Below are 26918 nucleotides of genomic sequence, written 5' to 3'. Positions count from 1 at the left end.
ACCAACGTAATAGCAGGAGAGACATTAGCAGCAGGGAAATGGGAAAGACAATGTTCTATTTACATTTGTGAAATCATACAATCCAATTATGTTCCCACAGAATGGCTCCAGGAAATTGAAACCACAATTTCACTAATGTCTACACTGAAGTCCTGGCTGTTTGCCTGTCAAGCCTAAAAACTTGCTACAAACTTCTACTTACACATATTCTCATAGCACCATTAAATGGGAGGGCTGCTTGTTTCAATCAGCAGGCCAGGTTGTTTTCTTTATTATAGTTCCTGTTTACCTTTATAATGTCTGTTCATCTCATTTTCTTTAAATACTATATTATAGCTGAAGAATGAGCACAGCATCCATTTGAATGACTCAATAAATAATCGGAACAGATACTTATCACATGAAGACCTTCTCTACGTCACTACTCTGTCAAATAGTAAATTAACAACAAAAACCACATGTACAAATAAATAGCTCCAGTTGCTTTAAACAAATTGGTGCATTCATTAAAATTTCTAATTGCAAAGAATTTACTACTGAGATTTAATGATAAAAATAACAAACTAGATATTTGATGGGGAACGTTCTTCTGTACTTGTTTCTCTTATTCTCAATGAATAAATCACTGATTGGCTGATTGGCTAGACAGGAAGTGATGTAGCTGGGCAGAAACTTGCCACGAGCTAACCATAGTGGTCTGTACAGACAGACAGGAAGTGATGTAGCTGGGTAAAATCAGGATTATTAGCAGGGACAAACAGAAAATCGCCCTCTTCTCTGAGGAGATGCTTAGCAGTCACCATGTGAGCCGCCAAAGGAATTAGAGGTCTGGACCCTTCTCCATTAAGATAAGACCATGTGGAAATACTTAGATTAATAGAAATGAGTTAATAATTAAGACAGAGTTAGCCAATAAGAATCCCTAGTCACCAGCCAACAGTTTTATAATTAATATGTCTTTGTGTGTTTATTTGGGGTTCAAGGGCAGCAGGACCAGCCAGGACAAAGAACCTCACATTACAGATATTAAATGGAATCTATAGCATATTTGCAAAAATGCTTTCAAATACAATGCAACAACAAACAACAACAAAAAACATTTGTGGCTAGAACACATGCTTTTACACACTTTTTCTTCCTTTTCCACAATGAACTTACTGTTATGTTTTTATCACCTCTCAATACTGAAGACTTTAAAAGGGGAGCTATTGTTGGTTATTTGTACACTGTGTGAAGATATATTGCTGTGGTTTATTTAATAAAGAGCCGAATGACCAATAGCTAGGAAGAGGTTAGGCAGGACTTCCGGGACAAAGAGGACTCTGGGAAGAAGAGAGGCAGAGAGATGCCAGTGAAACCCTGAAGAAGTCTAACATAAGGTACAGAGCAGAGGTAACCAGCCACAAGGCAGAACACAGATGAATAGAAACAGGTTAATTTGAGTTATAAGAGCTAGTTGGGGACAAGCCTAAGCTAATGGCCAAACTTTCATAATTAAGTATTAGGCTCCATGTTGTTATTTGGGGTTGGTGGTAGAAAAGAAGGTCCGTCTACAAAAGTTGTCACAGATGCTAGACAAATGCTCTGCCTTTCGGCTGAATTCCCAGCCCTCTTCTTCTCACTTTCAATTTTAAAAGACATCTCAATGAGTTGCCCTTGTTGGCCTTCCCACTATGTAGCTGAGCAGACTTCAGGGCTCTCCACTCTTCTGTTTTACCCCCTGAGGAAGCTGAGAGGCCTGTGCCACACCGGCTTGAATTGGTATTCTTTCAAACTCAAAACCCAACTTAAACATACCTCAAAATGATTCCTGTAAGCATCTTACAGCTCAAAATTTTTGTTCTAATAGCTAATTCACACTATGAAAAGTGCTTTAAAATCTGTAGATTTTTTTAAAGAATTTAAAAATTCATGTTTTAATGGATTTAAATGGATTTAACTGGAGGATTCTCTGTTCTTTTTTTTTCTCTTCCTTTTTCTGTTTGCCCTGAACTGGTGATCCTCTTGCCTTTGGCTGGAGTTACAGCGCCATGTTCAGCCATATCACTGTGCTTCCTTCTGATTGCTACAAGCTGTGAAACTTCTAAGTCTAGCCACATAAATCACAATGGGCAAAGATCCAATGACTTGCACCAGGAAGTAAAGCAAACACATAAAATAAACATGCTTAAAGGTCGGTAATTCCGACCTCTGTGGGTAAGCTTGGCTGTGGATGAGAATTAGTCCCAACATGCAAACAGAAAAACTCTGAATCTACGGTAGCCGAACTAAGTCACATGAGTAAATATAAACTCTCTCCATAGCTCTCTAACACAGTCTATGGCATCTATGCTGATAAATGTGTTAGGAAAGATGAAAAGCACCTTGCAGCTGGGAAAGTTCACCCACCAAGCATGTTTTCACAGGGAAGAACAAACACTTTGCAAGGAGGAGCACTCCACAGGGTTACACTGTACCTGCCCTTCCTGGACCTGCCATACCAAGCCAGTAAGTTTCCACACTGGCTTACATTCTGAAAATACTTGACATGCCAGGAACACGCTAGGCTTAACTTGTCAAAAATCAAAAATCATACTTTAAGTATAACTGAGGAAGAAGAGCGTGTCCATATGCATGCATGCACACGTACGTACCCGTGCAACAGAAGGAAAAAAGATATATGTATTTATGTATTAGATTTTTATATTCATTTATATTTATTTACACATTTTATTTATATACTAACCTTAACCCTTTCATTTTCCAGAAACAGAGTTAAGAACAGCTCATCATGTGTGTGCTTACACACCCAAATATATTTTTCATGGTAATAGCAGATCTCCCTTCCTATAAGTAGGTAGCTAGCACCTTTCAATCAAATTTCTACCTACCCTGCTCGAAACAGTTTTCTCCAAACCCAATGGCACCTTTTTGAAGGGCACCAAATGTTCTTGAGACACCTGGCTCAATATTTAAGCAAAAGCAACAATCTAACATCCCTAATGTATTAAGTAACATGGACCAACGAAAGGGAAGAGAACAAAGTCAGACATTATGGCTCCTGATGGTGAATAGCCACGTGATTGTAAGCAACTTGGCATCCCTAGATTTGGCCTTCTTCATCAGGAAAATGAAGGGGCTTAGGGAGGATTGATGGATTCCACCTTCTCCAGGTGAGGCTCTTTTGTAAGGCAGCAGCAACGGTCAGTCTTAGAGACTCCATTGTGCAACATGGCAACTACTATGACTGATCTGAATTAAAATAAGAACAATGGAAAAAACTTTAAAGACGTGATATTAAAAATGCAATATAAGCCAGGCGTTGGTGGCGCACGCCTTTTATCCCAGCACTTGGGAGGCGGATCTCTGTGAGTTCAAGGCCAGCCCGGTCTCCAGAACGAGTGCCAGGATAGGCTCCAAAGCTACACAGAGAGACCCTGTCTCGAAAACCAAAAAAAAAGCAATATATTTCATAATTAGCTTTATATGGGTCACATGGTGAAAGAATATTTTTGATTTCCTGATAAGGAAAAATTATCTGTCTATCTGTCATATCCATCATCTGTGTTACTAATTATTAATCTGTGTTCATGACAGAATCCAGAGCATCACACATGTTAAACATGCACTCTACCACTGACCTTTACCCTCTTTTACATTTTTATATGGCTACTAGAAATTTCAAAGTAGATTTAGTAGTTTTATGATAGTTTTATTGGACAGTTAAGACTAGGAGTCAGGACCAGGCCAGAGAGTTGTTGAGATGAAATGATTCCAGGGGAAGTGCTGTCATGGAACAATGCCATCCCTGGCTCCTCACAGTAGACTTGAGCTTCTATTTCCACACTATATGTAATAACAGTTGTTTTAAAGCCACACTTCTGTTTTCCTATTTTTCACACAGGCAACAAACCTCCATGTCTAAATAGCACACACCTCTATGTCTAAAACTAATGTCACAGCTGGGAGGTGATGCTGCACAACTTTAATCCCAGCACTCTGGAGGCAGAGGCAAGCGGATCTTTGAGTTTAAGGCCAGCCTGATCTACAAATGAATTCCAGGACAGCCAGGGCTACAACAGAGAAACCCTATCTCAAATCTCCCTCACAAAAAAAAAAAAAAGGAAAAGAAAAGAAAAACTGAAATGATTACAAAGTAGATAGTAATTCAAATGGATGCTAAACTGACGGCCCCATTTCTACTGGTGCAAGACATACATTAAGTTTCTTTTCCCTTTTTGCATAAATCTTTGCACTCCGGGTAAGAGAGGTTAAGTATCAACAGACGTGAAGAGCTCTGTAGTAGCAGAAAAGTGGCCTAACATGATGGGCAGATCTGGCTCAGTTGAGGTTCTGAATGCTACGCTCCTTTCTAAAAAACCCTCAAAGCTTATTTCACCACTATTCCTTTCAAAGAACAAGTTCAACAACAAAGTCTTCAGATGAAATGAATGACAGTTTACCAACAGGGAAAGGAAACTCCCGAGAATCACTGAAATTACCTTTTTTTTTTCCCCAGTGTATAGTTGGAAGGATTCCCCAGGAATCCTCTGCATTCAGTTGGCCCCACTCTTGAGTGACCCCACATATAAATGAAAAACATTCTCCACCTCCCTTTCCATCATTCCATAAAGGTTTCCTATGTGGTTAGCTAGCAGGGAAGAAAAGTGGGGGAAAATTCCAAAACTCTCCTCTAATTGCTCATGGAGAAGCTATGTTAATTGAGAACATTGCTTAGTCTTATCATTTTCCTTTACTCCCTGTATAACACTCTATTTTATCTAATTTACAGACTGTTAGTCTGTTGTCAAATATTTGACTTCTCTGTCCTTCTGGGGATGATATTGCACACCTTTAATCCTAGCACCTGGGAGGCAGAGGCAAGAGAATCTCTGTGAGTTTGAGGCAAGACTGGTTTACACAATGAGTTCCAGGGCAGCCAAGACTACACAGAGAGAGACCCTGTCTCAAAAAAAAAAAAAAACAAAAAACAAAACAAATAATACTAATAGACCCTGGACTGTGTTTTCTGGATGCAGTGTGCTCAGCTAATAAAAACACATTTACCAGACTCCTTTGCAGCTAGGTGCCACAATCTGGTCAAGCTTAAGCAGATGTTGGCAAGATTTTTCATTAAAGCTCCTAAATCTAGCTGAATTATAGCCACTTCCATTTTAAGAACATTAAAAGTAAACTGTTTTCAGAAAACCAAATTCAAATCCATCAAGGGCCTCTGAAACTCTAAATTTCCTAGTTTCTTCATCCATGTATCCATGGTTTCTCCTTTGGAATCTCTATCCCATGCTGTTCTTCATCCCTGGGAACCCAACTCTACTGCTAAACTCAATTTACTCTTGAAGTTCTACCAAAAGGGGCTTGTCCATCTCTGTGCAGACATTACAGATCCTTTTATTGTAGCCTTTGACATATTATGGTTAATTTCTTTCTCGACTTCTCTCTTCTTCATTAGACTGTGGAATTAAGTATATTAACAAGATTCAGAAAGTTACTACTTCTCCATATATAGCATCACAGAGACTCTAGCTAGGGCTCTTGCTGGAACACAAGCCATCTTGTACATGTCCATGTGTGAACAATTTTTAAAAAATGTAAGCAAGGAAGAAAAAGTAATGAGTAGTAAATTAGTCATAAAAGATCATAACTTCCTGTTGATATCAGCATCACTAAAATGATGGTCAAATTCTCTAAGATAATTTGGAGTAGGTATAGATCTCCAAACCCAAACATCCCATTAAAACTCCAGCATTTACCTCAACACCCTGGCTGACAACAGAATCAGGGACTTAGGACTAGGTTGTATGTGTTCAAACTCTGATATGAAGGAGCCAATGAGAATTAGTCAACAAGTTAGGTTACTTCAAAATTACAAATAATTTAACATGTGATAACTAACCCTTGGAATATTTTATCAAATGTCTGTTCTTCTCCAGAAGAGATTGATACTGATGTTTTCTCCTCTCATTAATTATTTATGAAACAATAAATACAACTAGAAACCTACACACAGGAGGAACACATTCAATAAACTGAATTCTTCCCATCTGTGTCCTTATACGCAACCCTCAAATGTTCACAAGCAGACAAATTGAACCTCTGAGCCCTACTCATAAAAGTGAAACATTCCAACCTAAGTACAAAAAAACGGGGATACAGTGCTTGGCCACAAATAGAAGACCACACACTCTCACCCCATTACAGAAGCAGGGATGGGGGGGTGTGGAGGAGAGGGGGGTGGAGAGGTGGATTTGGGTGAGGGGGAGGGGCTTAAGGATTTTAAGATCCAGACATCATGGAGGACCAGAGGAAAACAGTGTTTTCTAAACATGGCAAGACTGCTGCCAAATTCATTGCTACAGGTGTGGTTGCCTGTGAAAGACCTGCACATGATCAAGCCAGTCAACATTCCAGTATGGGTGGGGGAAGGGCTCACTCCTGGATGAGGAGTTATGCACAGTTCACGGATTCCGGAAGAGGGAGACCCAGGTTTCTTTAAGGGTGTGGACCCTGGCAGATGGATAACACTCCAATGGATAACACTCCACATGCTTGCATATGAGAACAGCACAAACTGTACTTGGCTTACTCTTTTACATAAAGAAGACAGGAAGTTGAGAGGGGTGGGAAGAGAGGGGGAATGGATCTGGGAGGAATGAGTGGTGAATATCCAGGGATGAAAGTCTGCAAGAACTAATACAAATATACTAATAAAGAGGAGAGCATCTGAAAAGTAAATAAGTGAATTCCAGTATACCTTCTAGGATGGTTCATCCTCCATTATCAGAGTCCCAGACAGCTCTGACAGCCATGTTGATAAATTGAGTAATTTAATTAAGTGGTGGGGACATCTCTGGCCAGCAGGCTCCCCTTCCACTGTTTGAGCCATAGTCAAATTGTTCTGTCTTCCCTCAGGGATTCCTTCCTCTCATCCTTCACTGAATAATACTGCACTGTCACCAGCACACTTTTGCAAGTAGGGCCTCACAGTTCTTCAACGAAGGTCGAAATGTAAGCCACTTTCACATCAAGAGTTTTTATTAAGCTGGGCTTAGTAACACATGCCTTTAATCCCAGCACTCAAGTGGCAGAGGCAGGCATATCTCTGCGAGTTTGAGACCAGCCTGGTCTACATAATAAGTTCCAGGACAGCCAGAACTACATAGAGAGACTCTGTCTAGAAAGATAAATGAATGAATTAATTAATTAATTAATTAATTAATAGATAAATAAATAAATAAATTTCAGTTTACTTTTAGCAAACTTAAATTTCCTTTAGTGCAAGAGGATTTGACACTTGACATAAACCATTAAAAAGACATTTTTTAAAAAATTGAACAAACAGGAAAAAGATACAAAGCTAATCATAATGACCTCAATGAGATTTTCAGTGCCTGACATCTTAATGGCATAAAGTGGCGTTGGCTTTCAGCCATTGGAAAACACTTTTTTTCTTTTTTCCCTTCATTCCTTTCTTTTTTTCTTTTAGAGACAGGGTTTTTCTGTTATGGCCCTGGCTGTCCTGAAACACCCTCTGTAGATTAGGCTGGACTCATACTCAGAGATCCACCTGCCTCTGAGTGCTAGGATTAAAGGCGTGAGGCACCACTGCCTGGCCAAGGAAAGTACAATTTGTACAATTTCTTTAGAAAATACAAGTAACAGAATCCATACTAATTTTAATGCAATGTTGATCATCTTTACACTAAACTCAGAAGGGATTATTAGTCACCTAAGTAAACATTGACAATGTAATTTTCACTTTGATGGTCACAAAATTTAATTGCAGTATACAGTATACTGTATTTTCTTTCTAAGCCTTACTCAAACAAAACCATTTCTAGGAACTTTCAATAGAGATTATCATAATAAGTCAGGACACTGATGTAATACATTGTAAGAATGGTGGCACAAGCCTGTAGCCCCAGAATTCAAGGGGCTGAGGCAAGAGAATGGAGCTTATAGACAGCTGGGGCTACATAGTGAGTTTGAGGCCAGCTAAAACAACATAGCAAAATCCCCCCTCAATTAAAGCGGTGGGAGTATTTCTTAGGTGGGAAGATCCCGACTAATTTCCTGAACAGTTGTGAATGAAGGCACTATTAAGTTACTGTCAGCTTTTATAAAAATAAATCTTAGAGAAGTATCCTTGCTCATAATCTTGAAAACATAAAGAGAAGCTGCCTCAACTATCCAGGATCAAGCATGTATACATTTATTTTTTATGTGAATTTATTTTTTTATGTGAATGCACGGATTTGTGTAGAGTGAGCGAGTGCACTAGCCCTGTATGCTTTGTGTAGAGGTCAGAGGTCAACATCTTCCTCTATCACCGTCCACCTCATTTTTGAAACAGAGCCACTCACTGGCCCTGTGGCTTACATATCTGTTGGACTGGTTGGCCAGTACATCCCCGGGATCCTCCTGTCTCCACCTTCCCAGCATAGCGGTCACATATACGCGCCATGTGCCTAGCTTTCATTCGGGTGCTGTGGATCTGAACTCGGCTAACACTTGAGCAGAAATCACTACCTACTGAGTTATCTACCACGCAGCCAACCATGCAACCCTAGACTACTGCACTACAGAATTTCTACAGTACTCACCAATAGAGTATTTATCAAATACTTCGTAACACCAGATGTAAGGTATTGCCATTAGTGTTCATTTACAGAAAGCAGTGTGATCACAATCAATATTAATATTCCCCTAGTCCCCATTTTCATTTGTAATATCTATCTCAAAGCAGACCCTAGCTCAAACTCTTTCTTCCACACAGTTCAGATACCACAGTCACTAAAAATCATCTACCTAAAACATTAACCCACAACACGCTTGCCTTACCCACCCAAATTTCTACTGCTTCCTGTTTACCACTTGACGCTTCCTGCTGCCCAATGAAAAACTGAATTTTCCTTCTCTACATACACCTACATGAATCAAGGACTCTGACTGTGATGGTCTCCTTGACTCGATTTAGAATCACCAGGAAATTTAACTCTGGGTGTGTCTGTGGGTATGCTTCCGGAGAGTTTAAAAGAAGAAGGACCATCCTGAATGTGGATGGTACCATTACGTGGTTGCCATGCCAGGGTGAATAAAAAGACTATGACTATGGATGTAATGTGACCATCCATCTCGTATCCCTGCCACCATGACATCCTTGTTATGAAAATATGTACCCTCATTCTGTGAGCCCAAATAAAACCTTCCTTCACAGCTGGGGATATAACAGTTTGGAGATCACTTGCCCTGGCTTCCATACCCAGCCAACAAAAAAGTAACTAACACACCTGGCAAGAAAGCTTAGCCAGAAACTTCTCTACAAATATTGGATTTTAATTTTAAATGTAGTTACTTAATTTAATACGCAAGAATCAAATGTTCTTAAAATTAATCTTCAGATATGAACATTTCTATGGAGTGTTTGAAGAACTTTTCATCTCAAACTAATATACTGCAATGATAATACTACACTTGTTCTAGACACACCATACCAATCGATTAAGCATCAGGCTGGGGAGTATCTGCTATAAATGTGACTTTTCATTTGGTAAATTATAATATTAGTCTCCAAAATGCTGAGATTTCAAAAAGACTGTGTCATTTAAAAGAAGACAAGGACTTCTTTGAATGACTTAAAAACTACATATGGCTGAGAAATTATGTTTATGTACCCTGATCACTTAGTTTTATAAAATATACTATATAATGTGAGTAATGTATTTGTAAAAGGAAAAAAAAGGTAATTGTGCTTTAGAAAATTCATTATTCAGTAACAGGAACAGATAAGGATTACCCACTAAGTGTTGAGTGTTAAGACCATTCTACTTTCTTGTAAAATGAAACGTAGTGGGAGAGAGGAGCAAATGAGGCCCACAACTATGAAGACGCCATGATGAGATTCGGTGAACTGTATTCTGACCTCAACCAGCAACCTTTTGTTCTGTTGTTTTGTTTTTCCAGATAGGTTTTCTCTGTGTAGTCCTGGCTTTCCTGGAACTTGATCTGAGGATCAGGCTGACTCTGAACTCACAGAGATCCCCTGCTTCTGTCTCCTGAGTGCTGGGACTGAAGGCATGTGCCATACTGCCCGGCCCCATGTCCTGGCAACTATTAATCTTCTAAAAATTAAATTTAAGGCTAGGGATATGGCTCAGTTTTAGAATACCTACCTAGTAGACACAAGGCCCTGGGTTCAATCCCAAGCACAGAAAAGAACAAAAATAAATTTATACTGCTTCATTAATATCATTGTAAAATACCAATTAAGTCTGTGCAGACATACTAGCATTTATTGTAGAAATGTTCACAATAGCTAAGCTATGGAGTCAACCAAGGTTCCAACAGAGGAATGGGTAAAGAAAATGTGTATATGCACAGAGGAATTGTTTTTAGTCATAAAGAATGAAATTATATTGTTTGCAAGAAAAATGGAGGAAAATGGAAATAACTATCACACCGTTAATTAGGCCAATTTCAGAAAGGACTTTGCATTCTTTCTCTTGTTATGTGGTTCCCAGACCTTGTGTGGATATATACAAACTAGTCTGTATGACTGGAAAGTAGAAGTGAAACTGCCTAGAGGAACCAAGGAAGCTAACTGGGAAAAAGGAACTGGGAGAAGGGAGAGGGAGGGGGAGGGGAGGAGAGGGGAACACCCAGCACACACTTGTATGAAAATGTCCTCCTGTGGCACAGTCCTGTGAACAATGAATACACACACTGAAATTTATTTAATGATTTTTAAACCATCTAGGAATGTGTGTTTATAAAACATTAACTTTAATTTTAATTAATTTTTTAAAAGTAGGTTGTACAGACAAAGCAAACCTGAGCAAATGAGATTTTGGTAACAAGGGATGAAAGGACATATCTTAAACACACAAATATACCTCCAGGGTAAGATTAAGTCTTGTGTTTATCATCCTGCAAAATGTCTCCATGGGGTTAAGATATATGACTGTCATTAAAGTTTGGAAATTTAGCAAAGCAACAAGAGCCATAGAGCATTTCTTCACTTAACACCAATGACTTCCTCTGACGGATCTCTTACTCTCCTAAGTGTCCTCTAAGGTGGAAGAGTAATTTGTCACTATCATTTAGGAAGCCTCCCTGTTTTCAATGAAGATAGAGACAGTATGTGGCTCCCTATAAGCCTAGAGCACAGGGCAAATGTGATTCTCTGAGTAAAAGAATCAGACAAAGAACAGTTTCATAACCATAAGATCACCAAAAGCAAAGTACTTTTTTTTATTGTTGTAGAGTTAAAATTTTAATCTGAAATATCTTTTGAACTGGAGAAGGAAAAAACAAAAAAACAACAACAACAACAAAAAAAAAAAGCAGCCACCTGAAAACAAGGAGATTCAAGTTCTGTTCCACATCATCATTGTCTCAGTTCAGGATCCATGGTCTACAAAGACATTTCTTAGGCATTTCATTTACTCATTTCTTCTCTTTTCTTTTTTTCTTTTTTGTTTGTTTTTGATACAGGGTGTCTCTGTGGCTTTGGAGGCTGTCCTGGAACTAGCTCTTGTAGACCAGGCTGGTCTCGAACTCACAGAGATCTACCTGCCTCTTCCTCCCGAGTGCTGAGATTAAAGGCGTGCACCACCATCGTCCGGCCTTTATTTACTCATTTCTTATGTGTGCTCATTGACCCTACACCCAAGTTCTGAGACCATCTCTCCTTCCTCCCTGTAACGGGTAGTAAATACGGGTTTTGTAGTTTCAGCAAGAGAAGAACCAGCCCCTGTCCAAACACTAAACACACACTGGGTCATAAGAACTGATGGGCACTCCTAAGGCCTTTGTTTCTCGGCCTTCCATGTTGTTTGCAAACACAATATAACTACAGAATACTCGTATTTATTCACCAAAAGTTTCAAATATCATTAAACTAATTTTGACACAGAGAGTGAAAATGGTGCATGGACAAACCTGCTGATGTTTTCTACATGTTTTTAAACTGAGTCATAGGTTACAGTTCAGTTTTAAAGACATGTTAGTTCTAACACAGCCGTTATATAAACTCTGAGTCTGATTTCCCGACAGGAAGTCTGCCTTCATGTCCTGTCTTGAGTGAAGACCGACTGAGCCTTCCATGCCAGGACTGGCTTTCTTGGGCTGGCATTTGAGTCTTCTACTTCTGCTCTGATGACAGAGCCTAATGATTCATTTTTATAGAAAAGGGTTAGCTGAAGACTAAACCAAGCCTGTCCACAACTCCTCACACCCAGACATCCAATTAGTAGGCTGTATTAGTAATCAAGCCAGTGCATCAACTGGCTCAATATTAAACACATGGAAAGCTGCTAGTATGCACAGCATTAAAAATGAGCATTTCCATTTGTGTAAACCCAGCACCTTTCAGCACAGCTTAAATTCTTCAAGAAGCATGACAGGAATTATCCTAATATTTTCAAAAATCCAACTGAAATAGAAAATCACATATGTAATACATAATATTTTATAACAGGTGTTTGAAAAACTTTTACCTGGACTGTTTCATAGTTGAATCTTTTTTTTTTTTTTTTTTTTACAGTCTTGTTATGTAGACCAAGCTGGCTTAAACCTGTGGATTCTCTATTGTTCTCTCATTGTCTCCTCAGTGCTGGGATTACAGGCATGTAGCATACCTGGGTAAATTCATTCACCCTTACACAGAACTAACTGCCAATTTCCTCTTACTCTTAATTAGACAGTAAGTAGGGTAATTACTCTAATAAGTGAAATACCACAATGATTGTTTTAGCTTTCCATAACTGTGTGTAAGAAAAATATATTCATTTTTACCCTCCTATAAAAGTAGCAACACATAGTTATGATGGTACATAAGTTACATATTAACATATATTCATTTATCTACTTGTTTTAAGTATATTGTATATTAAACAGTTTAACCCTCAACACTGATAAGTAACTCTCCATGTTTTACAAAAGCACAGAAACTTAACCACGGCCAGTTCTGGGGAGACAACACCCAGAATGCTCAAGCAACCTCATTCCCATTTGGTTTCTGGATCCATGTATGTTATAGCTTGAATCACAAACATGACCCAAAGGCCAGTGGGTTACAGGCTTTGTCTTCAGAGGGTCACTGTCAGGAGGTGGTGGGGCATTTAAGAGGTGGGAACTTCTTGGAAATCTTTAAGCCAGTAGGGGCATGCCCTTGTAGAGGACGTTGGGATGCTGGTCTCTTTTCTCCTGTTTGCTTCCAGTCAGGCCAGAGTGACAGGAGCAGCTGGATCCATCACATATTCTCTGCCATAATATGCTGCCTCATAAGAGGCCCAGAAGTATGTGGTCAACCAGTCACGGACTGAAACCTCCCAAACCGTGAGCCAAACCTTTCCTCTTTTAAAGTTGACTGTCTGAGGTATTGTCACAGCAATGGAAAGCATGTGAAATGCTGCCCTTTCTATACATCTGAGAAACACTCAATGATTCAACATTACTATCATCCCTCCTTACATCAAAATCAACATTACAAATGCTAACTCCAGTTCTTTCCATAGAGGAGATGGGCTTAAAAAAAAAAATAGCTCTTCTTGGGGGCTAGAGTGTTGGCTCAGCAGCTAAGAGCACTTCTGCTCTTTCATGAGACCTGAATTTCAGTTGGCTCACAACCACCCATAACTCAAGCTTCTGGGAGATCCAAGGCCTGTGGTCTCCACGGGTAACTGCATTCATGTGCACATAGTCACATACATACACATAACCTTAAAATGACAACACAAAATAATTTTTAAAGCACCCTCCTCTTTATTATTCCATGATCTACTCTAGTTCTAGCTCGGTCTCCGCTGCATGCCTCTTCAACATATAACACCCCTGCCCCCCAGAGGCACAGTAGTAGGAATCGGTAGGCTAGCCACTCAGGAGGCGGAGGCAGGAGAATGACTTGAGGCAAGGAGTTCAAGGTCAGCTTGGGCAACTCAGCAAGATCCTGTGGTAACTTGGATGCTGTGGCTGTGTTAAAACTTTGACCAAAAGTAGCTTGCAGAGGAAAGGGTTTATTGCATCTCACACATTGCACATGTCACATCACCAAGGGCAGCCAAGGACAGGGACTCAAGTAGAAGCAGGAGGCAGGAACAGAAACAGAGGCAATGGGGAAGTGCTGCTTACTGGCATGGTTTGCTCGCCTGCTTTCTTATACTCCCAAGGACTACCTTGGTGCTCACGAGTAGCACCGTCCCATAGTTGGCTGGGCCCTCCCACATCAATCATAAATCAAGAAAGTGCTCCCCCCAGAGACTTGCCTCCAGGCCAATCCGATAGAGACAATTCTTGATGCAGGGACCCTCTTCCCAGGTAACTAGTATGTGTCATGTTAACAAAAGCTAACCAGAGCGGACCCCCATCTCAAAAAATAAAAAAGTAGCCACACAAAATAAATCTAAATAAAATATTCTTCTTTGCCCACAACTGCAGCTAGGACTGAAAGTCTATGAACCCAAGTTCTCTTTAACCTCTTCTGTAATAGCTAGCTATTCCACAACAAACCCCTTCTCCGAAAACTAGTTGCAAAATGTGTAAATTAAAAAATAAACATTTTTTTTTTTAAAAAATCTGTTTTAAACTAAGTTACTAGGGCAGTTGTTCTAACCCAACGATGGGTGAATTCTGATCGCAAAGGTGGTGCCAGTCAAACCTACTAGACAGAACGATAGGAGGGGAAAAAATGACCAAGCGCTGTTGTTTACAATAAATATCAGTCTCCCTCAAAAGCAATCCATGTTAAACTGAGGAAAGAGCTACGTAACACATCCCCCTTCAAGAATGTCTCCACAGAACCTGAAATACAATGCATGTAATTGTGCACACTTGCTTCTCCTTCAGGGAGCATGCTCACCTTAGCCTTGTCAGCCTGCTGTCTGCCCTCCCACCCACTTGTGAGCGTGGGACACCCAATGTGTGATGCAGAAGGTTACAGCATTCGCCAGCACTTGCAAGAGACTGTATTACTATCAATCTACATTCTGTGGTTTGTATCTAGGATCCCACTATGAAAAGGAAAAGATGTCACAGTCAAGTAAACAAACGAGAAAAAAAAAAAAAAAGCCAGAATGAAATCCAAAGCCCTAAACCAGGTGAGGGCTTGGAAACAGAGCACTGAGTGCTGCCAAGCCCTCACAAATGCAGGTGTGTGCCAAGGGAGACACATTTCCTCCAGGACCACAAGGTTACCTAGACCAGGGAGTGGGATGCGACTGCAGTCTTGGCTACAAGGGTACCATGAGGACCAGCAGCTCCGAGGAGAGACGAGCACTGTGGAAACCTGCCACCCTGTGCTTTCCTCTGCCCTTCTCTCTGCTCCCTGCACACCCAGGCCTCTATGGCGTTACTTGGCTTCTTTATTTTCAGAACAGCCTGCTGAGTCCTGATGGCTCAAATCGGCCCATCTGTAACTGGCCTCAAAATCCCTGTTTCTATTTTATAATTGCCCAAAGATTTTTTTTTTCCTTAATGCCAGGCCTTGCTCCCAGGGATTTCTTTTTGATACACCGGGTGGCACCCTGGCAACATGCTTGGGCTTTTGTTTACTGTCTTTTTTTAATCTCCGTGATTCCTTGGGATGGGATGTAGTTCACTTGTAGAGCAGTTGCCCATCACGCTTAAGTCTCATGTTTGATCCCAGCACCACACAAACAGAAAGAAAAAACACAAAAGCAAACCTTCCATGTTTCTGCCGTGCAAACAAGGCTGGGACCTCATGCTTAACAAAACCATGCTCTATATAGAAGCACTCTTTAAAAACTTGGTTCGCCGCCCTCCTCTTTGCTGTCCAGTGAGGCTCCCTTTTATTGTTTACTGGCCTGGATACACCTGGGTCTGCTTTCAGCCCTGACATCCTTGTTTCTAATTCTCCATCCAGCTCCAGAGTCTGGCCCACACCTGTCAACAGTTTGTTTATTTTCTGTGTCCCCTGGACGAATGGAAACTCCATGAAGGAAAAGACAGTTTGGGTCTGTGTAAAGATGATCACAGCTGAGACAGGATTTGGCCTAAAAATAAATCAATAAAATTTTCCCTGATGAATAGATGAGGCAATGAATCAAACTGAATTCCACACTTGTTCTTTCTTTCATTGTGTGAAACCTTATCTGTCCCTGGCTCTAAAGCAAGCTCAAAGAACACAGATAAGACAAAGGCCCTGCATGTACATGCTGGTGTTTGTGTGTGAATCCTTCATTCCCCAGGCCTGGGACACAAACCTGGCTGGAAACTTTCTAGGCCTAGCTAACCCTATCACCCCTTTCATCATTTTAACTATAGGTATTTATCCTGTGACATTTTCTCAGTACACCGCTTACTGTGTACAACATTCCTATTTCATAATTACTTGCATGTTTTATTCACCCTATGTACTTCTGTACTCAGTGGGGGTTAGTAAGTACATCCAGTCAAACAAACACTACATTCTGGTAACTTGGTATTTAAGGTATACTTGTGCAGGTCCATCTTGCATAGATTGACATAAAAGACAGAGATTACAAAAGAAATTTATTAACGAAAGATGCCTTGGAAATCCTAAAACAACATTTCTTTTTTGCAGAAGTAATGTGCATTTGCATTATTTTGTCAAGTACTTTTTGCTTCACCCCTGCATGTAGGATGACTGATATAGCTTCATTATCAAACAAATGTCGAAACTTGGTGTGCCATAAATGGCAAACTTAAAACGGTGACCCTGTAACAGTAAGAGAAAATCTTAACCATAAAGCCATCTTCACTTCCTTCAGTAGCCACTTGATCCTGTTTTTTCCCCATTTATTTTAAAACAGTCTTTTCTAATTTAGTGTTGTGATCTTGTAGACACCTCTTCATTTCTTCAGTTCCATCTTTTAACCGCTCTGCGGCACTCAGGGTCTTGCAAGTGTCATGGGGGATGCTATCGCTTGGGGTGGCAGGAGACAAGCATTTATAGTCTGCCAGTTATCATGGCTTCCCACTGATGGACGCCATCAAACTCTCAGCCTCACTGCTGTGTGGGTAGGCTTCTACCTCAGAGCAGCACTACTCAGCAGGTTTCCAGACTCCAGACGTGAAGGAACCACCACTACCAAGGCAAGTTGATAGGTGTCAGCTCCATACAAGAAAACAAAACTTGCAGGCGAGTGGAAATTAACAAGCAAGCAAGCAAAGGTTAAACGCATGCTTCCATTTAACAGACCAGGAGAAAAATGTCAAACCAGGTAATGACGATTCCCTGGAAGATGAGGCCCCATCATCATTACCCTCGGTCCCTTTGATTCTTTTTCAGAGCCACCTGCAGCAGACCTATTTTCTGTGATTCACAAAAGGCAGCCAACTCGTAATTCCGTGGCTTCAGTGGACACAGACCTGCACAAGCCTCTGTCACACCTCATTAGTGTGAATTACCTATCCTTCCAATGATTCACAAAAGGTAGTGATGAGAGTCTTACATTCATCCTTTAAAGGTGACGATAACCAGGGGATAATCTGCAAATGGTTGGCAGGAAAATGATATGCAATTGCACAAGCCAAAAAACAAAACAAAAAAAAAAAAGAAAAAAAAGAAAGAAAGAAATCCAGTCCATCTTGGCCTACATCCTAACCCTCTTTATACAAGTTTTAAAAAAAAAGCCCAAGAAAAATAAACGTTTGAGTTTTGACTTGAGCTTCAAAAATGAAAGTTATGCTTTTAATTACTTAGTTGTGTCTTTATATAGCAAGGCAATCTGAAAAACTTAATGATTATACAATTAAAATTTTAGGTCATCGGAGAAATCAGAATTTCCTTGATTAAATGGCTTTTAAAAAAATGGAACACTAAATTCTTAAGACTCCTAAAAGACCTGTTTTAACCAGCCTGAGGTGATTTCCAAACCCTGGAGCCACTTGTGGGAAAAAAAAAAAAAAGAAGAAAAAGAAAAAAATATTAGAGGGGAGAAAAGTTGAATGACCTTGCAAATTAAGGACTAAAAATAAATAAATAAAAATCCGTACTAGTGTGATTGCCTGGACAGTCCCCATGGAATTACAGGAAAGCACTCATCCGGAAATTGCTATTTTGGAAAATTACTATGAGGTAGGGGGGAAAGGGGACTCTGACGGGGAGGGGATATTGCAGAATGCTTAAGATGATGAAAAAGGAACAAACGATGCGAAACACAACCAGCTGCCACGCAAGCAACTTCTAGGCATCTTTGGGTAAAAAGGAAAACAACCCTTTTGCTGGATGTTGGAGAGTTGGATGAATGGGGAAGACTTGTTATACACCTAGTGGTGGGTGGATTTCACAGGCTGCAGCCTCCACACAGCTTTTCTTTGCTGCACTGCAGAGGCGCCATCTTCTCCGTCTTAATCTTCACTCTACTCGACCCTTTTTTTTTTATCTGCACCCTTCCCAAAAAGGACCCTGAGGACCGTCCCCAGCATCCTGCGCCCCCAGGGGTGACTAAGCTGGAGTCCCCAGAACTGCCCTGAGGAGGCCCCACCTCAATCAGACCAACGCCTCCCTGGATGCTCAGGAGCCCCAGCCTCCCCACCGCCCGGCACTGCCCTTTGCAGACGCACGCCTCGCTCCCGGCTCTCTGTCCCCCTCACCCCCCCCTCTCCCTGCGAGGACTTTGCAGCCCCGCTCAGGGTCGGCACTAGGTGGTGGCGATGCGGGGGAGGGAGACCGCGGGGCCCCGGCAGCACCCCCGGGCCCTCGGGGACAGACGCGCGGCGCGGGGAAGGGAGCCGCCGCGGTGGCGCACAAACTCCCTCGGCTCCGCCACCGCGCCCTGGACGGCGAGGGCGGGGTGTCGCCGCTTTTGTTCCCGGGGAACCTTCTGGGTCCCTGGGAGAAGCTGGAGGCACAGCGGAGAGAGCCCGGGACGTCCAGTGTGAAGGACGGTGCCTGCCGGGGGGCCGCCGCTCTCCGGTTCCCCCCCAACACACCCCCAGTCACTTGCAACTTAACACAAAAGGGAGACACGGAAATGCACAAAGTTTGCCCGCGGAAGGCGGCGCGCGACCCCGCGCCCGCTCGGGAGAGGGGTCGCTGCGCAGGCTGCAGCCGCCGCCGCGCCGCCGGGAGCGAAGGGGCTTCGCGCCGCCGAGTCGGGCGGGGGAAGGGAAGGAGGGACGGGAAGGGAAGGGAAGGGAAGGGGAGCCAGGCGCTCCCCGGCTCCCAGAGATGTCCCCGTCCCCAGCCAGGGCTCGCCCCGGGGAAAGGGAAGGGCGGCGATTTCCTCGCGGGGCACGGGATTCGGGGACTCCGCGCTTTCAGTTCTCCCACACGTGTCCCCTTCCCCCCACCGCCTGGCTGTCTCCGCACCCCCCAGCCCGGCTCTCCGGGCAGGGAGGAGTCGGTCGGGGTCTGCGCTCAGGCTCACCCCCTCGCCCTCGCCCGGGGCTGGCACGGGTCGGGGGAGCCCGGCGCCTCGCCCGCTCCCTGTCCGCGGGCCGGGCAGCGCGTCCCTGGGCAGGGCTGGGCCGGAGACGCCGATGCGCAGGGCGCCCGCAGGCGGGGGCGGCGGAGAGCGGGATGCCCGCGACAGTCCCCAGCCTCTCACGACCCCAGCTCCGTGCTGGGTGAGCAGGATCGGGTCCCCCATACCCACACCCACCCACCCACCCGGCGCCCGCCTCCCCGACCCCCGCCCCGGTCCCTTTCCCGAGGCGCGGCACCCACCTCCAGCGCCCGGACGGTCCAGGCGGCCAGCAGGAGCAGCGCCAAGCCGGCCAGCATCGTGATCCCGCTTGGGGCAGCGAGTGCGCTGGGTGCGAATGGGAGATCCGCCGCGCCCTGCCTGGGTCCGCGTCGCTGTCGCCGCCGCGGTCTCCGGGAGCCCCCGCGCTCGCTCGCTTGCTCGGCTCGGGGTGCTCTCGCCTCCCGCCGCTGAAGAAACTGACAGAGCAGGAGCGCGGCGGCGGCGGCGGGGCTCGCAGCCGGGAGAGTCAGCTGATCCCGCCCACCCGGCTCGCCACCCGACAGAGACCTCTAGCGGAGCCCGGGGAGCTGCGCCCGCCCGGGCGCCACCGGAGGCGACCCCGGCCAGCAGCCCACAGGTGCGGTGGCCCGGGCACCGGCACGCCGCTGCGGAACCCGCGCCCCCCCCTCCCTGGGCTCCGGGAACCAAGGAAGGGATGACCCGGGTCAGGGACAGGGACCGGCAGTCCGGGGCAGGCAGGGGTGCGGGGAGCGGGGGTGAATCCTAGGATTCACGTTTGGGTTCCAGGAAAGTCGGGAGCGCTCCCGGCTCGTCCCCGTGAGCTTGAGTCACCCGACCCCGCAGGCCTCTCTGGAATGTGGCTGGGGAGCCTCTGCTGCGGTGCGTTTTTATTATCTGCAGTTCATTTGCTCTGTTTGGAGAGGTGGCGCGAGGCCGAGAACATCAGCAATAGGATTTCTTTGCACAAGGGTAACCTCCACCCCCGCCGCCCCCGCCCCCAGCAACCTGGAATTTTTGTCGTTAGAATGCGCCAGAAAAGGGCTTGCCACCCAGGACGCAGAAAGACCGGTTTTCTTTAGGTTTATAGTGGGGCGTGGGGGTATTTTTTAATTGTTGTTGCATTTTTGTTTGATTTGGGCGGTTTCAGAGAAGAAGAGAGGCATCCGGATCGGAGGAGACGGAGGTGAAATCTAAGATGGAGAGGAGATAAAGTTGAGCTGGAAGGGATCCTGCGCTATGGCCCTGGTTCCTCCTCCTTCACCAAGGACTTTGGCCTGAACTCTGCTCTTGTCCTTCTTGGCATCTGCCTTAAATCACAGAAAAGGACCTCTGTAAAGCCATTTTCTCCTGCATGAATCGCAAATAGTGCAGTGCTAGAATGGCCTAGAACCATCCAGATATTCACCCCCTCCTGACTGGATGTGGCAAAACCCTATGGCCTAGTGAGAGGGGTCAGGAGATAATGCCGGATGAGTTTCTGGCTCTGATGCCACTACCTTTTTCCTCACCTCATGTGTTTTTTAACAACTTGACTTGAGCTGTGGTCATCTGGGAAGAAGGACCCTAAATTGGAGGAAATGCCTCCATTAAATTAGCTTGGAGGCAAGACCTTGGAGACTTATTCTAGATTATTGATCGATGTGGTAGGCCAGCCCTGGCCAGGTGGTCCTGGGTTGTGTAAGAAAACGGGCCCAGCAAACCTGTAAGCATGAGGAGCAAACCTGTAAGCAGTTTTCACCATAGCCTCTGGCTCAGTGCCCTGAGTTCCTGCTCTGACTTCCCTTCATGACGGACTGCGATCAGAGCCTGTAAGCTAAATAAATCCTTTCCTCAAGTTGCTTTTGGTTATGATTCTTTTTTATCACAGCACTAGAAAGCAAATTAGCATACTTGCCCTGCGCAAGAGCAAGGAATCCCCGTGAGTGTGGCGGGAGGTTGTCTGCACCCTTCCTTTCTTCAGAAGTCAGAATTCATCTCCCAGCTCCCCTAAATGCCATCTGTCCAACTCTACATATAATTGTTTTGTCCTGGATGTCCTTTGGGTGCCCTTAACAAATAACAACAAATATTTGCTATGCAATATTTGCTTTTATTATTTATGGTGTTCACTTCCTACAAGTGCCAGGGAAAGGACAGGGAGAGAGCTCAGCTGGTAAAGTACTACACAAACACAAATACCTGAGTTGCATCCCTGGAAGCCACATAAAGATGTCAGTCATGCTAGCATCTGTCTCTGAGGGAGAGACAGACTCTTAGGCACACTAAACCAACAAAGTTACCCTACTTAAAAAAAAAGTAGACAAATCATCTAAGATAACTTGATATAACTTCCAACACACACACACACACACACACAGAGAGAGAGAGAGAGAGAGAGAGAGAGAGAGAGAGAGAGAGAGAGAGAGAGAAGCCATTGCTATTGTCATCCCCATTTAAAAGTCAGGAAAACAGAGGCTGGAATAGAGTTTAACAGTAGAATGACTGGTTACTCAGTAAGTGGAAAGCTCACCCCTCACCATACGACTCCTGGTACCTGAACTTTCGGAAAAGGGAAGCTAGTAAACTAAGAGATCTGAGAACAAGGGGCTCCACAGAAGTTAGACCAGCAGGGAAAAAAATCCCAGTGAGAAACAATACAGTGGATCTCTCTCCTCACACTCCTTCCCAAACACACTGGCTTGTCTGTCATCATGAGCTCCTGTTTGTACGAACAAGGAAGGCACTTGAACACCTAGGAGATGGGAGAGAGCAAGTCCAGCCCCAAATCTCATGAGATCTTACTGAAAAATGAAAGCGTGAGTCCTTTTGTCCAAAATTAAACATTCCTATGGTGGTGACACTGGGACATTAGCCTGAGCTCTTCTGAACTCAACCCACAGACTGCACAGGCTGTAGGCCCATATGTGCCATGGGAAGAAGCAGGGGTTTATTTTGGCAGGAGGAGGTAGAAGTCCTTTACCAGCACTCCTGTGGACCTCTGAGTTCGAAGCCAGTCTGGTCTACAGAATGAGTTCTCGGACAGCCAGGACTACACAGAGAAAGCCTATCAAACAAGCAAACAAACAAAGATAAGTGATAACCCATAAAAACAGAAATTCTTAGAGTTAGCAGTCTGCTTTCACATGACTGAATTTCATCCTACTCACATTTCTGGTCAAGATGTTCCCAGAGCAAGTGAAGTGATCAACTCCTGATTGTGACAGAAAGGGTATCTCTAAATTTTCTATTTAAAATTTCGTAAAGTTTTTTTTTTTTTTATAATTTTAGTTATAAAGGTGTGAGCGACCTTTAGGCCTTCTGCAAGAGCAGGACATACTCCTAACCAATTAGTGAGTATGTGTAATGTGTGTGTGTAAGTACAAGCAAAGACAGGCCACAGCAGACATGTGCAGGTCAGGGGGACAGCTTTAGTAGTTTGTTCTTTCCTTCCTCCACCTAGTGACAACAGCAGAGTCTCTATTGTTGCTCCCTCCCTGCTGTGTCGTCCAGACTAGAGGTCAAGAGTTAGTAGGTGGTCTTCTGTCACCATCTCTCCTCTCACTTTTAGGGATGCTGTGGTTGGAGATGTGTGCCCCTGCATCTGGCTTTCTTTCCTGAGTGGATTCTGGGAAGTGCTTAAATTGTTAGACTCACAAGGCAAACCCTTTTACCCGGTGAGCCATCCTCTCTGACCCCATCCCCTACATTTTCTCATTTCGTCACCACTCAGAGATACTGATGACTTTTCACACCTTACCACTTCCTCTGCCCTACAGTCATGTCATTCCTAACCTGAGTGGGGTATCTCACCACTCTCACACAGAAAGCACAGTCACATCACATCCCTGGTTAGAATTCCTGAGGAAGGGCTGACCATGGTGGTGCATGCTTTTAATCCCAGCATTCAAGCCAGAAGCAGGCCAGGTCTGGCCAGACAGGACTACACAGTGAGACCACATGTCTACCAAAATCCTTATGGCAACCTGGACTTCAGGAGACCACTGTGAGACACTCACTCAGTAGCTGCTCAGACAGGCCAGCCTGTCGCTGGATAACTGGCTCTGAAATATCCGGCTACTAGAAAGTTCTCCCCAATACTTAACAGCACTCACACATAGGTTATTAGCTGTGGCCAAGCAGAGCATTCGTTTCTATAGAGTACATCTCTAGGGACATCCCACTCTTCCTACCCCCAGGATCTTCTCCTCACAAGCTAAGTCATACCTCTGAACAGTCCCATAAATGACAGCATTTCCCTTTCTCCCACACCCTAAATAAGTTCTGGTTTGTTGTTTGAGCCTAATGCTGCCCTTGACTTTGCTGCTGTCTGTCTACATGGCACTGTGGACTCAGACTGGTCACACTTGCTAGCGTATCTTCCGGCTTTCTGCATGGTGCTGCTATAGAAAACACTTCTGACATCTAGTCAGTAATCCAGGCCCATAAAGACTATCAGGAGCAGCGGTAAGTCTGAGCCAGATGATGGAACCTTAAGACTACCATGACAAATACGTCAGACTCAGGGTTGGGGACAAATGGCAGAGCATATGGCTAGTATCTCTGCAGTCCTAGGATCTGTCTCCAGAAATGCAAAAGAAAAAAAAAAAGACACAACAAAGCTAGGTGATTTAAATAACAGATACTTTCTCAAAATTCTGGAAGCTAGAGGTCCCAGATCAGGGTATCATTGGGGCTAATTCTGCCAAGATCTCTGCCTCTGGTTGTCATTGGCCAGCTTCACCCTCTGTTTTTATGTCTCCTTCTCTGTATGTATTTTTATGTTCAGTTCCCCTCTTTTAAAGGCTCCCAGGCATTGAGCTAAAGCCTACCCTCTGACCTCACTAACTTAATTACTTCTTTAAGGACCCTATGTCGAAGCCCAAAATATTCTGAGGTTTGGGGTGATTGGAATTTTGAAATGGAAATTTGGAATGAGGAGATACCACAGGACCACATTCAGATCAGTTAAGACATGGTCCTATAATTGTCTCACTAATCTTCACTTTTAATACCAAAGACCAGAGGTCCTTCTGTCCTTTTCAAGTAGAAGGTGACTCTGGTAAATGGCAAAGATAGAAATGAAGAGGCTACTTTCTCCCTATCTTCCACCAAGTCAGCACTGAGTCCAATGAAGCTAGCTTGCCCTGCCCTTCCCTTGACTATCAGACTCTGAGAACAAGTCAAAGGACCTTCAACATTTTCCCTTGGAAAATGTTATCAAAGCTTAAGCTTGTGTTGACATTTAAATCTTGCATTAGTTAGCCAGAGCTTCCATAACAAAGCATGGGTAGCCTGGGTAGCTTTACAGAGGAAAAATTCATTTTCTTACACTTTTGGGATAGTCTAAGATCAAGGTGGAAGCAGAGTCAGGTGGACTTCACTAAGGGTTGTGCCAGTGGCCTTTTGAACATCCATCCATACCTCTATTTTCATGTGGTCCTTCCTCTGCAGGCCTGAGTTCTGCTGTCTCTTTACGTTCACAACATTCCTCTTTAAGATACTATCAAGTTGAATTAGGACCTGCCCTAATTATCTCTTTTACTAAATTACTTCTTGCAATGGGATGGATCAAGATGTAATGAAACATGTGTATAAAAATATCACAGTGAAACTCATTAATTTGTGTGCTTACTTAAAAAAAAAAAAACTTTTAAAAAGGTGCCTATTCCAAGGCCTAACCTTCCAATAGAGCACAGTTTGAGGTAACCCCTGAGTTGGTATGGTGACATCAGGACTTCATCTACCATAGAAACCAGCCCTTTTACTGGAAGCTCAGCAGGTCACAATGCCTTTGTGTTAACTTCTCAGGAGGCGGCCAGTTAGCACAGTGCCTCCTAATTCAGTATCGAATAGATGGATTCTTAAGTAATATTTTGATAATAAAACTCCCAAATTGGTAAGTGAACTATCTTGTTTTTTTAAATATGATTAATAGCCTACTCAAATTTACCATTCATCTTTTCTTATTTGTATTCCAGCATACTTTTGAATGGGAGAGAAAGGAATGGAGTTGTAGTTGGTATGGAAAGAATTAAGCAAAACCCTGGCCCCTCCAGAAGGCATGTGTCCAGCATGTGAAAGATAAGCATCCCCTTTGCAGATGGCACCATGCTTGGGAAGGCTTTGTGCCAGAGATGCCGAAAGGATTAAAATGGACTTGTCCTATAGAATGGAGGACAACATGTGCTTAAAGGAAGGCCCCACCCTGGGTCAGCTGCAGAGAGTCACGGGTCTCACTAGGAATTGCTGGCATGTGGAACCACTGAAGTCACCCAACACCGTGGCAAATACTGAGGCTAAGGGGAGGTTAAACTCCAGGGCAGCCAGCCTCGGTATCAACGATAAATGACACCCAATACTTGCTCACCATACTCTAGTTAATGACAGAGAAGCACTGAAGACCTATGAGCGGCTGAACAGAAAAGTGTTTCCTACCCCTGAGATGAATGGGAAGATGGGATTTGGATAGCCTTTGGGTATCCAGGAGCATAACATATATGTAAACAGCATCCTGGATGGCAAAACAAACATACAAACATAAGCATCAGATTCACAGTCATTAGGTACACAACTCTGTCCCCGAGCAAACGACAACTCTGCCCATCGACCAACGTTTCCTGTGTCATGTGTGATTTTATTCCAGTTACAGTAAGTGTAGCTACGGGAAAGGGAAAAGTTCACTAGCAAAATATCAATTGTAGCGTTTTATACTTGATACTGTGGGTAGGATTCAAAGGAGAGAAACGAAGGGGGTAGATTTGGGTGGAGGGGAAGGGGGAGAATTTGGCGGGAGTCTGGGAGGGGAGATGAATGAAAATTAACTGCATAAAAATCTATTTTCAATAAAAAGGAAAAAAATAATCTAAGTTAAACACAAAATTCATATTCACTCCTCTTAAGGGCCATGTGTTTATATGAGAAAAATATGTGGGAAGAGAAAAAAAGAGGCCATTAAAAATGCATTCGTAATAATCACGTGGTATAAAGTATGTGTGTCTCTGTATGTGGATGGGGAGGAGGAAGCCAGAGTTCCAAGCCTGGGGCCCTGGAAAGGGCAAATCAGGAATGCCAGGAGGAGAGGCCGGCTAAACACATCAAGAGGGTTCAGTAGCCGAGGATACAGGGGAGGTGGCTGAAGGGAGACCAGTGTGAGAAGGAGGGGAAGCACCAGAAGGAGCAGAGGGAGCAGAAACTATAACCAGGTTATAGAGTATGAGAAAAATATCTATTTTAACAAAAGGAATAAGAAAAGAAAATGATAAATAGAATTTCCAAGGAAAATGAACATTGGAGATGTGTGTATTGTTCATCATAGCGGAAGATCCCCCAAAACTGATGATGGCCATCATAACTGATGATCTCAGTACTGGGCTGAAAGTTATTCAGAAGAAGCTAACGGCATGAAACCACAAATCAGCAGGAATTTGTTATTTTACTTATAAGGACCTGGTAGGCACTCAGAGAGTTAAAACTAGCACTCTGGAAATGGACCACAAATATCTCCGTGTATTAGAGCATTAAAGACACACA

General features: G+C 43.5%; 2 protein-coding genes across 8 annotated transcripts in view; one reads left to right on the top strand and one right to left on the bottom strand.

The window, feature by feature from the left end:
- Nucleotides 1-19775, bottom strand: part of App (amyloid beta precursor protein) — a 217962-nt gene extending 198187 nt beyond the window's left edge. For all 6 annotated transcript variants that reach the window (XM_027412361.2, XM_027412362.2, XM_027412363.2 and 3 more), the window contains exon 1: nt 19649-19775. In XM_027412361.2, coding sequence (XP_027268162.1) covers nt 19649-19705 — 57 coding nt within the window. In that variant the 5' untranslated portion in view covers nt 19706-19775. The remainder of the gene's footprint in view (nt 1-19648) is intronic.
- On the top strand, nt 19716-21245 carry LOC118238768. 2 transcript variants are annotated; one of them, XR_004769844.1, is made up of 2 exons: nt 19716-20378; nt 20557-21245. XR_004769844.1 is itself a non-coding variant. In XM_035444360.1 (2 exons), exons 1-2 carry the CDS (start codon nt 19744-19746, stop codon nt 20617-20619), a joined length of 345 nt encoding a protein of 114 aa, XP_035300251.1. In that variant the 5' UTR covers nt 19716-19743; the 3' UTR covers nt 20620-21245. The 2 variants fall into 2 exon arrangements, 1 of the variants encoding a protein (XP_035300251.1); XM_035444360.1 differs by having other exon boundaries at nt 19716-20025.
- The last annotated feature ends 5673 nt before the right edge of the window (nt 21246-26918 follow it).

Source organism: Cricetulus griseus, chromosome 4 (assembly GCF_003668045.3).
Source record: "Cricetulus griseus strain 17A/GY chromosome 4, alternate assembly CriGri-PICRH-1.0, whole genome shotgun sequence".
In the NCBI taxonomy this organism is placed as follows: Eukaryota; Metazoa; Chordata; class Mammalia; order Rodentia; family Cricetidae; genus Cricetulus; species Cricetulus griseus.
This window is presented reverse-complemented; position numbering and strand designations above follow the sequence as displayed.

What these genes read in the sequence shown, in the direction of transcription:
- LOC118238768 (XM_035444360.1), top strand. Translation starts at nt 19,744, where the DNA reads ATGGGAGATCCGCCGCGCCCTGCCTGGGTCCGCGTCGCTGTCGCCGCC. An exon ending in CCCCGGCCAGCAGCCCACAG is followed by an intron (nt 20,026 to 20,556) that starts GTGCGGTGGCCC and finishes GGGCGGTTTCAG; the next exon opens with AGAAGAAGAGAGGCATCCGG.